Raw genomic sequence first — 12,336 nt, forward strand, 5'->3', positions numbered from 1 at the left:
CATTTATGAAGTCCAAAATTCTGTATATGTTTTGCTAACTATGTCATGCCATCTTTAAAGATCTATGCATACAAATCCCCATGTACCTGTATTTTCGCATTCTTTAGGACGTCATTAATTTTACCCTGAATCTTCCCACCACTTTTTTACTGCATTAACCACTTTTCTGCCTTTTAAATGAATTGGATCATCCTTGCTCTCCACCATATATCCGTAAATTTTTGAAAAATTACTGTATTCCAAATAAACCAACAAATTTGTAAGTAAATACATCTTTTCCAGTGGCAGGGTGAAGATATGTCTCTACCAAAGGAGGTGTAAGGTACTCCTTCCCTCCGCTAGCCTGCAGGTCACCCTTGGACAAGGGTGGACAAGCACCTGCTTGGCACTCCTTACTGATGAGGGTCACGTGAATCCATGGGAGTAGGTGGTGGGTGGTTGCATGTGTATATCACAAGTCCTAGTTATATGACCTTAGCTTCAATGCTTGTGGAATTGGCTCGGTCCAGGACTGTCAGGTTGGAGATATGGTCTTGCCAGCGGATTTGCATGATTGATCACAGAGCACGATTGTGGAATTGTTCAAGCTGTTGACATGCCTGCGATAGTGTCCAGGTTTCACAGCCATATAGAAGTGATGAGACCACAACAGCATTGTAAACCTTCAGTTTAGTGGAGAGGCGAATGTCTTTGTGCTGCAGAACTTTGACCCGGAGCCTTCTGAGTGCCTGACTTGCTTTCTGGATTCTTGACGTGATTTCTTTATCAAGGGCACCGTCGCTGGAGATGGTACACCCCAGGTATTTGAAGTTGTCAACGTTCTGTAGCTGTGTGTCATCGATGGTGATGCATGGCTGTGGCGGGGCGCTGTTAGGCGCAGGCTGCAGGAGGACCTCTGTTTTACCGAGGCTGATTGTCAAGCCGAACAATTTAGATGCGGCAGAGAATCTGCTGACCATTGTTTGTAAGCGGTCCTCTTGGTGCGCCATGAGTGCGCAGTCATCTGTAAAGAGCACTTCTATGAACAGCTTTTGGAGGGTCTTTGTGTGTGCTGCAAAGCGACGTAGATCAAAGAGTGACCTGTCCAGGCGGTATTTGATATAAATGCCCAGGTTTATCTTTTTGAAGGGTCAGCTCAGATGGACCGGCCACGTGATCCGCATGGATGAGTCCAGAATGCCGCGTCAGTTGTTCTACAGAGAACTGGAGCAAGGCAACCTTGCCCAAGGAAGAGGTACAAGGACAACCTCAAGTCAAACCTTAAGTGGGCCAAACTCCAGCCCCGCGATCTCGAACACACTGCTGCTGATCGATCCAAGTGGCGCAATCTATGCTCCAAGGCAGCTAACAACTTCCAAGCCAACTGGCGCATGCAGCGCCTCAAGGCGAGTCAAGACACAGGAAGGCGTCCGCTCCTGCCCCAACAGACGGTGCTCTTTGCCCCATCTGCAACCGTATCTGCGCTTCGGACTTCGGCCTCAGAAGTCATATGCGTGCCCACAGATGTTGACTGCGCAACACATTCGTCTTCCTCGGACTTCGAGAGACTACTACTACTAGTTTTATGACCACTGACACCAATCTCTGAAGAACATTGGTAACGGCTGAGGTCAACTGCCTTATAAAGCAGGGATCCCCAAACCTTTTTGCACCGCTGACCAGTTTAATATTGACAATATTCTTGCGGATTGGCCAATTGGGGGGGGAATGTTAATCATGACCAGAATATAGGTGAAACTATAAGTCACTTATAAGTGGCTAATACACTCAATTTCGTTTCTAAAAGAGTTTATCTAATGAATTTAATATTAAACACAGCGCATATTTTCCTCCCATGAATATAGTGTCTAGTCAATTATAAGTCACTTTATAAGTCAATAGCATAATATTTTAAGTAATGTTTGTATATTAAACACACAGGGCATATTTTCCTCATGTGAACATAAAAAATCATTGCAACACACCAATATCGCTGAATCAGTGGATCCCTGTGTGTTAACCACGCGAACCTCAAGTCAGTGCTCCCCAAATTCCTTCAGTATGTGGACTTTGCAATGGAGGGGGGAGAACATGTTGGACCTGGTTTACACAAACATCCCCCAAGCGTACTAGGCAGAGCCCCGCCCCCACCTCGGATACTCAGACCACATCTCTGTTATGCTAATCCCAGCATACAGACCGTTCGTCAGGCACTCCAGACCAGTTCAGAAGCCGGTGAAAACCTAGCCAGCAGAAGCCATCTTTGCTCTTCAAGACTGCTTTGAGCACACTGACTGACACATGTTCAGGGAGGCTGCAACCGATGGCAACTCTACCAACTTAGAGGAGTACACAGCATCAGTGACCAGCTACATCAGCAAGTGCATTGATGATGTTACTCTGTCCAAGACCATCACTATACGTGCTAACCAGAAGCCATGGATGACCGCAGAGGTGCGTGCGCTACTGAGGTCCCGCGACCCGCCTTCAGAGCAGGCGACAAGGCAGCTCTAACAAAAGCAAGGGCCAAACTGTCCCGAGCCATCAGAGGGGCAAAGCGTGCACACGCCCAGCTAATCCACAGCCACTTCCAGGACAGCGGCAACACACAGCGCATGTGGAAGGGCATCCATGACATCACTAATTACAGGACATCACCTGACTGTGCAGATGATGTTACCCTCCCAGATGCACTGAATAACTTCTACACCCGGTTTGAAGTGGAAAATGATGTGGCGGCGAGGAAGTCCACCCCTCCTACAAATGCCCAGTTGCTGTGTCTCACCGTGGGCAACGCGAGAAGAACCCTGTGCAGGGTCAACCCATGGAAGGCTGCTGGACCAGACAACATCCCTGGTAGAGTGCTCAGAGGATGTGCAGACCAGCTAGCAGATGTTCTCACTGACATCTTCAACATCTCCCTGAGCAGCGCCAACGTTCCAACGTGCTTCAAGGCCGCCACCATCGTCCCCGTGCCAAAGAAGTCTTCAGTGTCCTGCCTAAATGACTACCGTCCCATTGCACTTACATCCATCATCATGAAGTGTTTTGAGAGGCTCGTCATGAGGCATATCAAGACCCTGCTGCCCCCCTGCAGTTTGCGTACTGTCCCAACCACTCAACAGATGGTGCCATTGCCACCACCCTCCACCTGGCCCTAATCCACCCAGACAAAAGACACATACATTCCGATGCTGTTCATAGACTTCAGTTCAGCATTCAACGCAATCATCCCTCAGAAACTGATTGGAAAGCTGAGCCTACTGGGCCTGAACACCTCCCTCTGCAACTGGATCCTAGGCTTCCTCAGTCAGTCCGGATCGGGAGCAGCATTTCCAACACCATCACACTGAACAGGGGAGCTCCCCAGGGCTGTGTGCTCAGTCCACTGCTGTTCACTCTGCTGACCCACGACTGTGCTGCAACACGCAGCTCGAACCATATCATCAAGTTTGCCGATGACACGACCGTGGTGGGTCTCATCAGCAAGAACAACGAGTCAGCTTACAGAGAGGAGGTGCAGTGGCTAATGGACTGGTGCAGAGCCAACAACCTATCTCTTAATGTGAACAAAAAAGAGATGGTTGTTGACTTCAGGAGGGCACAGAGCGACCACTCCCCACTGAACATCGACGGCTCCTCGGTAGAGTTCATAAAGAGCACCAAATTTCTTGGCGTTCACCTGATGGAGAATCTCACCTGGTCCCTCAACACCAGCTCCATAGCAAAGAAAGCCCAGCAGCGTCTCTACTTTCTGCGAAGGCTGAGGGAAGTCCATCTCCCACCCCGCCATCCTCATCACATTTTACAGGGGTTGTGTTGAGAGCATCCTGAGCAGCTGCATCACTGCCTGGTTCGGAAATTGCACCATCTTGGATCGCAAGAACCTGCAGCAGATAGTGAGGTCAGCTGAGAAGATCATCAGGGTCCTCTTCCCGCCATCACGGACATTTACACTAAACGCTGCATCCGCAAAGGGAACAGCATTATGAAGGACCCCTTGCACCCCTCATACAATCTCTTCTCCCTCCTGCCGTCTGGGAAAAGGCTCCGAAGTATTCGGGCTCTCACGACCAGACTATGTAACAGTTTCTTCCCCCAAGTTATCAGACTCCTTAATACCCGAAGCTTGGACTGACACCTTGCCCTACTGTCCTGTTTATTATTTATTGTAATGCCTGCACTGTTTTTGTGCACTTTATGCAGTCCTGTGTAGGTCTGTAGTCTAGTATAGCTTTCTCTGTGTGTGTTTTTTTTTACATAGTTCAGTCTAGTTTTTGTATTGTGTCATGTAACACCATGGTCCTGAAAAACGTTTGTCTCATTTTTACTATGTACTGTACCAGCAGTTATGGTCGAAATGACAATAAAAGTGACTTGACTTGACCTGACCTGACCCTGGGCTTGTTTCCCTTCAACAAGACGGTCCCATCAAGGGGTGATGGGAGACAGCGATACTTGAAGGGGGTTCCTTATGTCCAGTCTATTCCGCAATTTAGTTGTCATTGCATTCATTGCAGAAAATCCAGCTTCACAGAGATATGATGTTGGAAATGGAAACAACATTTTCAGTGCTTTCGTGGCTATCTCAGGATATTCAGCCTTGACTTTGATCCAGAATGCCAGCAGAGATGTTATGTTAAACATACTTCTCAGCCCACCGTCATTTGCACGCTCGAGGAGTTGATCTTCTTCCCGTGCTGACATGGATGATTCACTGGGGACATTCACAAATGGGTCACGGATCCATTCCTTTGCACTTCTTGGGTCATTTGCAGTTGGGAAGTAACACTCGAATTCTGTTGACAGTGAAGTTAGGTGATCGCACACCAGCTGTGAGAAGGATGGTGCAGCCTCAGTCTCTCCCAAAATCTCAACTAATGTTGGGAACATGTCAAATATGCCCCTGTCCACTTGCCGTCCCCACAGTTCCAGTTTGGCTTTGAAAGCAGTCACTTTATCTGCTAACTTGAAGACAGTTGTCATTCTCCCCTGAAGTGACAAACTGAGTTCATTGAGCAGGTTGAAGATGTCACACAGATAAGCAAGTTTTGCTATCCACTCCTTGTCACTGAAGTATGCTGCCAGTGGTGACTTTTTTTCCTGAAAGAAATCTCTGTAGCTACTCTCTTAACTCAAAAAACCTGGCCAGGACTCTTCCCCTTGATAGCCACTTAACTTCAGTGTGAAAGAGAAGGCGTTTGTGCTCTGCATCCATTTCCTCGCAAAGCTGCTCAAACAGATGTGAGTTAAGGGCTTTTTCTGTTGAAGGAAGCTTTCTTTCTTTTTTTGCAATCTCAGCCTCGCTGTCTCTGCGTTATCATCATCATTAGACCTTTTATGTCCCCTACCACCTCTTCCAAAGAAACTCTCAAGCGATGTTTGTTATTTACTCATACCAACTGATGACCTCACGTGCGTTCAAGTTCAACAGTGGGCGTGACAGGGAATGAGAAAAGGTGCAGCTGACTCACATAGTTTCATATTGTCAAATCATATAGTTTCCTCGCAGCCCGGTACCAGTCCGTGGCCCAGTGGTTGGGGACCACTGTTTTAAAGACACTGCCCAGAGGAAATGGCAAACCACTTTTGTAGCAAAAATTTGCTAAGAACAGTCATGGTTATGGAAAGACCATGATCACCCACATCAAAGGCATGACACACAACGAACAAACAACACACCTTTTGATAACTGTTGGAATAAATGCACTGCAGCACATTTTTTAAACTTGGACCACTAATACCCAACTTTCAGGAGATACATGTTCACAGACATCACTACATTTATGAAAATAAGCTAAATTTTTGTCAAAATGTGATTAAAAGTGGTTCAAAATGAATTATACAATTTTAATTTACAGCTTATTATTGCTTTTCTTTGTAATGCCAAAATAACCACCACTCAACAAAAACCTCTTTGCTCAGTCTCTTTATTACCCAATCCAAACTGAAGCCGCCTTTGAAGGCTGGATAGAATACCAAATGAGGTGGATTCTACTTGCATTTCTTTCTTATGTATTATGACAAATACTGACAAAACTGAACTGTTAAGTTAAAATCTGCCTTTGCCTTGAGATTGGAGCCAAAATTTTACATCATAGAGAACCTACAACACAGGTGACATCAATTCAGCCCATTCTGTCAACGCTGGGGTGGGAGAGGGAGAAAATAATCATTATTCCAACTAAAATCTCACAATTAACTCAGACTTGGCAATATGTAAGAGTACAAGAGACTCGAGATAAAGAGGGCTATGCGGTTGGGAGATTCTAGGCAGTTTCTTAGAGTAGGTTACGTGGTCAGCATAACAATATGGGCTGAAGGACCTGTAATGTGCTGTATATTTCCAGATTTCTAGAGTTAAAACAGACAGGAATTTAATGTGAAAGGAGACAACAATGTGATCAAATTTAACAATTCACTAGTTTATTTCCCTGCTACTCCCTTCCCTCAGGAGGCTTTAAAAAAAAAAAATCAATTATTACATATTTTTAAATGTCATTTCTTAGAACTGACAATAGCTTAATAATCATGTGGGTTGTAGCCTGAGGAGTAAGGCAGGGGATCATGAAAAACTTTATTCCATCACACAGGTGAAGAGCATCATTACAAATGAAATCTGTTGCTCAGGATTGCCTGAATGCACATGATCTGATCTCATCTTGACTCATCTCTCTTGGGGTTCATCAACATCCTTTATAATCTTCAGACAATAAACTAAATTATGGAGAATGCAGTGATAGCATAAGTTTAATCTCTTTGTTTGGATGTACTACTATTAATGAGAAGCAATTTTACTGAAATATTCCAAAATTCTGAAGGCGGCTTGATTATCACAAACGTAGTTGGTGTATCAATTGTAATTTTACTGGTAAATTGTTAGGAACTTCTGGAGATGTGCTCTAACCAGTGAGCTTCTCCCAAAGTCATTACAAGCAACCAGGAAGAACTCCCACTGAAATTATAATAACACCTCAAGACCAAAATTTATTTTTCAGAAGCACGGTAATTTTTAAACAGTCAAAAAGCTTTTGTTTAGTTAAGAGTGGTGGATTGTTTGATGTGGCAATATATCTAACATAAAAAAATGTTTACAACATAATCTACTGGATCAGCAATACAAAAACAATTTATACCAGTCTGAGTCAAGAGACCTCATTCTTTGCATAAACGCAATGAACAAAATGTCAAATAGAGTAGTCTGGTTTAAGTAAGTTTGTCTTAAAACTAAAAATTGTGGGTAAGTTATGGTAAACAAAACTATGTAGCGAATTTTAATAATGTGACTAACTACTGCCAAATGCACACATTAATTCTGCTTTGAACAAAACAGTCATTAGTATCATTGGTATGCATTCTTTGAAGATTGAGATGAAAGAGAATAACATCAAAAAGTCATTTTTAAAAATTAAAAAACCTAGATGGCTAATGCATTTAAGTTTGTTTCCAATGGAACCAAAATCCCATATACTTGATGTAATGCTGGATACATTTTCATGTAGTCCCTCAATCATTTTGTATGTGTTACTTGTTTTATTACCTGCTTGTTAAAAACAAAATGCATTTTAGTTCCTAAGCACTTTGGAACTATTCCATTTCTTATGGGGTTGAATATGAAGTCCTAATTACCTTCATCACTTACCAGTCATATTTCACTAGTTTCTTATTTTGAGCAAGCAAACGCCACCTTCATTCTATCACAACCCAGGTGTTACAAATTCTTTGGCCAGTACTTTTACACATGGCTTTAGCAGGAAATGGAACACTTTGTTCCTGTTATTTCCTTTCATACCACTGCTAGAAACAAAACACTCCTGGACACACAAAACAGCAATTCACATGGACTTTCTCCAATTGTGTATAACATGCTCAATGTTCAAAGCAATCTGCTCTACATTGGGAAGGCCAAATGTAGACTAAGTGATTACTTCAATAAACAGCAGCATTACCTGCAAGGGTGATAAGGAAGACTCAGAGTAATTATTTTCATTTCTGCTACCCATTTTTGGTACTTTTGGAGTATGCTTTGGAGTATTTGAATGGTCACCAATCTTATATTTCTGTTCCCTCAAATAGATTACACCCATAGTATTGACAAGGGTACAATCTATCTGAGGGGACAGAAGTAGGGTAGTGGTTGGTTCCAAAGAACTGGAAAAATGCAAATGTCACTCCACTCTTTAAGAAAGGAAGGGAGACAGAAGAAAGGAAATTATAGGCCAGTCAGCCTGACTTCAGTGGTTTGGAAGATGTTGGGAGTTTCAGAATCTTGGAGGCACATGTAAAATATGACAAAGTCATCATAGTTTCAAGGAGAACCTAGCCTAACAAATCCACTGGAATTCTTTGAGGAGATATCAAGCAGGATAGGCAAAGGACAGTCAGTGGGTGTTGTTTATGTGGATTTTCAGAGGCCTTTGACAAGGTGCCACATGATAAGATCCCATGGTATTACAGGACATATATTTGCATGGGTAGAAGATTGGCTGACTGGCAGGAGGCAAAGAGGTGGAATAAAGGGGGGCTTTTCTGGTTGGCTGCTGGTAACTAATGGTGTTCCACAGGGGTCTATTTTGGGACTGCTTCTTTTCATGTTATATGCCATTGTGATGACCTTGTGGCCAAGTTTTCGGACGATACAGAAACAGGTGAAGAGTCAAGCAGTGTTCAGGAAGCAGGGATTCTGAAGGATGTACGTTGGTAGAATAGCAAAGAAGTGGCAGGTGGTCATGCACTGTGGTAGAAAGAATAAAAGTGTAGACCATTTTCTAAATTGGGAGAAAATTCAAAATTCTGAGGTACAAAGGGACTTGAGAGTCCACATGCAGGATTCTGTGTAGGTTAATTTGCAAGCTGAGTTGGTGGTAAGAAAGGCAAATGCAATGCTAGCATTCATTTTGGGAGGATTAAAATATAAAAGCAATGATGTAATGCTAAGGCTTCATAAGACATCAGTCAAACCCCACTTGGAGTATTGTCAGCAGCTGTGGACCCCTTTATCTGAGGAAAGATATACCCTCTGGAGAGCACAAGGGAGATTCATGAGATTTCAGGAATGAACGGGTTAATATATGAGAACCATTTGATAGCTCAGTCAGTGCCCATATTTATTTGTTTAGAAGAACGAAAGGGAATCTCATTGAAACCTATCAAATGTTAAAAGGCCTAGATAGAGAGGATGTGGAGAGAACATTTCCCTATCGTGGGTGAATCTAGGATCAGAGGGCACAGTCTCAAAATAGAGAGGGGATAGCTAGAAGGTGATAGGTGAAGCCAGGTAAGTAGGAATGGTAAAGGGCTGGAGAAGGAGGAATCTGTTAGGAGAGGACAGTGGATCATAGGAGAAAGGGAAAGACGAGGGGCACCAGGGGAGGTGATAGGCGATGATAGGCAAGAGGCCAGAATAGTCTCATCATGGCACAAAGGGAGGCTATGGACTGGCACGTCAGATCAGGAACTGGAATCTCAATTAAAATGTTTGGCCACTGGGAAATTCCCCTTTTGGCAGAGGGAGCAGAGGGGCTCGATGAAGCAGTCCCCCAAATTGTATTGGGAGCACTGGACACAATAGATGACCCCAGCAGATTTGCAGGTGAAGTGCTGCTTCATCTGGAAGGACTGTTTGGGGCCCTGAAAAGAGGTGAGAGATGAAGCAAAAGGGCAGGTGCAGCATTTTGGCTGCTTGCAGAGATTAAGTGCTCGGAGGAAGATTAGTGCGGAGGGATGAATAGACAAGGGACATGGAGGGAATGATCCCTGCAGAAAGCAGAGAGATGGGGACAGGTAAAGATGTGCTTGGTGGTAGGATCCCTTTGGAGATGGCAAAAGTGTGGAGAATGTGTTGGATGCAAAGGCTCAAAGGTTGGTAGGCAAGGACAAGAACAACTATCTCTGTTAAAGGAGCAGGAAGATGGAATAAGGATGGATGTTCAGGAAATGGAAGAGATACGGGTGAGGATAGCATCAATGGTGGTGGAAGGGAAATCCTGTTTTTAAGGACAACATTTCTGATGTCCTGGAAAAGAAAGCTTCATCCTGGAAACAATATGGTGGAGACAAAGGAATAGCATTTTCAAAAAATCTATCCATTTATTTATTTATTTACAGGCGACAGGATGGAAAGAGGTAAAGATAGCTGTCAGAATCTATAGGTTTATAAAAGATGTTGGTCAACAGTTTATCTCCAAAGATGGAAACAGAAAGATCAAGAAAGAGGATGGGAGGTATCAGAAATGGACTAAGTGAATTTAAAGGTCAGGTGAAAGTTGGAGGCTAAGTTAATGAAATTGACAAGCTCAGCACAGGTACGTGAAGCAGCACCAATGCTGTCGTCAACATAGCGGAGGTGGTGTTGGGGATTGTTACAGGGGTGAAAATATCACACTTTTAAAATCTGCAGACAATGAACTTTATTCAAAGATATATCTCAAGTAAATCTAATAACTTTCTCCCCGAGATTTTTAACATTGTTATTATTTGCCCCCCATAAATATCATAACATGCCACTTAACACTGTTCAGACTCTCATTGACCTTATAAAGACTTCCAGATTTTTCTAAAATCACATTTCCTCTGCAAGAGTGCACACTAAATATATTGCAATGTTGCCAAAATCGCTCAAACTAATTATATTCCTGATCATTTTTGTACTTGCCACATTAGCATGATTTAGAGGATCATTTATAGTAAATGTTAATCCCTTATAAATGGGTGATTAAAAAAACATCTTTGTAGATTTCTAGAAACTAGCAATGCAACAGCTCTCAATTAAAACCCTCTCACATTTGCAGAACTGGTCCAATACATTATTAACTTGTGTGCTGCTTTTAATATGTTTGGGATACCTTTCAATAAATATCAAATTGACTGATAGAACAAGGTTCAACTAGCTTTAACCAGCCCAATGAAACAAAACAAATTCTTTTGTAAGAATAAAAATGACATGTAGCCACCAATGTTCTTGTCAATATCACACGTTTATCCTTTTTCAAAAGCTAATTAATAAATTTTGCTGGATTACTTACCACATGGACTACTTCTGGATATATGGGTTCTGTGATAACATTGCGGTTGTGTGTGATATATTCGACCATCTCACTTAAAGCAGCCCTTTTCACCTCCTTCCATTTTAAGTCACTAAGCGGATCAGCAATAAAGTCAAAAAGGACACAGCACTGTCGCAGTTTTTGAATAAAAAGCTTTTCTTGTTCAGCTGCAGGGACATCTATATTTAAAGAAAATTATAAAAAGTGTTACTTTAAAGAATGCAAGTAACAATGAAACAATATTTTTTTCCTTTGACCTCAATCTCTTCAAAGCAATAACTGTTGAATGCATTGTAGCTAATGTAAAAAGCACTTAAATGTAAACAAAATGCTAGATGTAGATATGTAAATGTAAATTAATTTTCACTTAAACATTAAAAGAGTACACATTAGAAAGGTATAATGAATATGCATGCCACCACACAACTACTGCAAGAAAAATACAAGTGCAGAGCAACCAGAGAATGTTAGCTTTTCAAAAGTCTTCATCTTTTGTCGGCTGAGGGGGTCTAAGCAGAATCCTCCTGAAATTTAACCTTGGGTTTCAGGTCTTCATCTACTACATGATTACATGCAAGTTATTCCAACAAGCAGAGACCAAACCACAATGCAATTCAAGATTAAAGTCTTATCATCACTCAAAATTTCCCCTTTTACCCTCAGTATAATATTGCACTTCACCTCCAACAAGCTTTCCACTTTCTACTAGAACTAACCCAATCTAAAAGATGAGTCACCCCTGTTCTAGAAGGTCATCCCTTTCAGTGGTCATTCTTCACTTTCACTTGTGCAGAGAATGAGTCATTGTTAGCTTAGCTAAACATAAGGGAAGGAACCTTGCACTAAATAATCATACAAGGGGAACTATAGCTAATCTAACCTTCAACACTTGCCCTTTGTAGGGTGAATGGCCAATCTATGGAAAATGTGGGTGACTTCAAATCACAGAAGCTACTCATCAATTGAAGGCAAATGTTGATAACAAAATTCATCACTACTGCATTAGCACCATCTTTGGCTACCTGAAGTGTTGAGATCAAAGGTCTATCAGACACCAGTGATCTCCACCCTCCTCTATACTTGGACTACCTGGACTATCAACAGTTGTAACTGAAAGCAGTAGAGAGGTACCAGCAGTCCTGACTCAGCAAATTCAATAGCATAATGACCAAAAAGGACTTCAGTATCATTTTTCTGGCAAACATTTCCTATCAAACATACTCCACATCATTCACATGATGGCAAATGTATGATAATGCACTTTGGTAAAAAGGAACAATATTGTGAACTATTATCTAAATGGGGAGAAAAT

The 12,336-nt window shown here is 42.4% G+C and overlaps 1 protein-coding gene across 5 annotated transcripts in view; it reads right to left on the minus strand.

Moving 5' to 3' along the window:
- The window catches only part of ppp2r5ca (protein phosphatase 2, regulatory subunit B', gamma a), a 156,571-nt gene that overhangs the window by 73,332 nt on the left and 70,903 nt on the right, over nt 1-12,336 (minus strand). For all 5 annotated transcript variants that reach the window (XM_073039646.1, XM_073039645.1, XM_073039649.1 and 2 more), the window contains one exon: nt 11,004-11,203. In XM_073039646.1, the coding sequence (XP_072895747.1) occupies nt 11,004-11,203 (200 nt within the window). The remainder of the gene's footprint in view (nt 1-11,003; nt 11,204-12,336) is intronic.

The sequence above is a fragment of the Hemitrygon akajei genome, chromosome 3 (genome assembly GCF_048418815.1).
Source record: "Hemitrygon akajei chromosome 3, sHemAka1.3, whole genome shotgun sequence".
In the NCBI taxonomy this organism is placed as follows: domain Eukaryota; kingdom Metazoa; phylum Chordata; class Chondrichthyes; order Myliobatiformes; family Dasyatidae; genus Hemitrygon; species Hemitrygon akajei.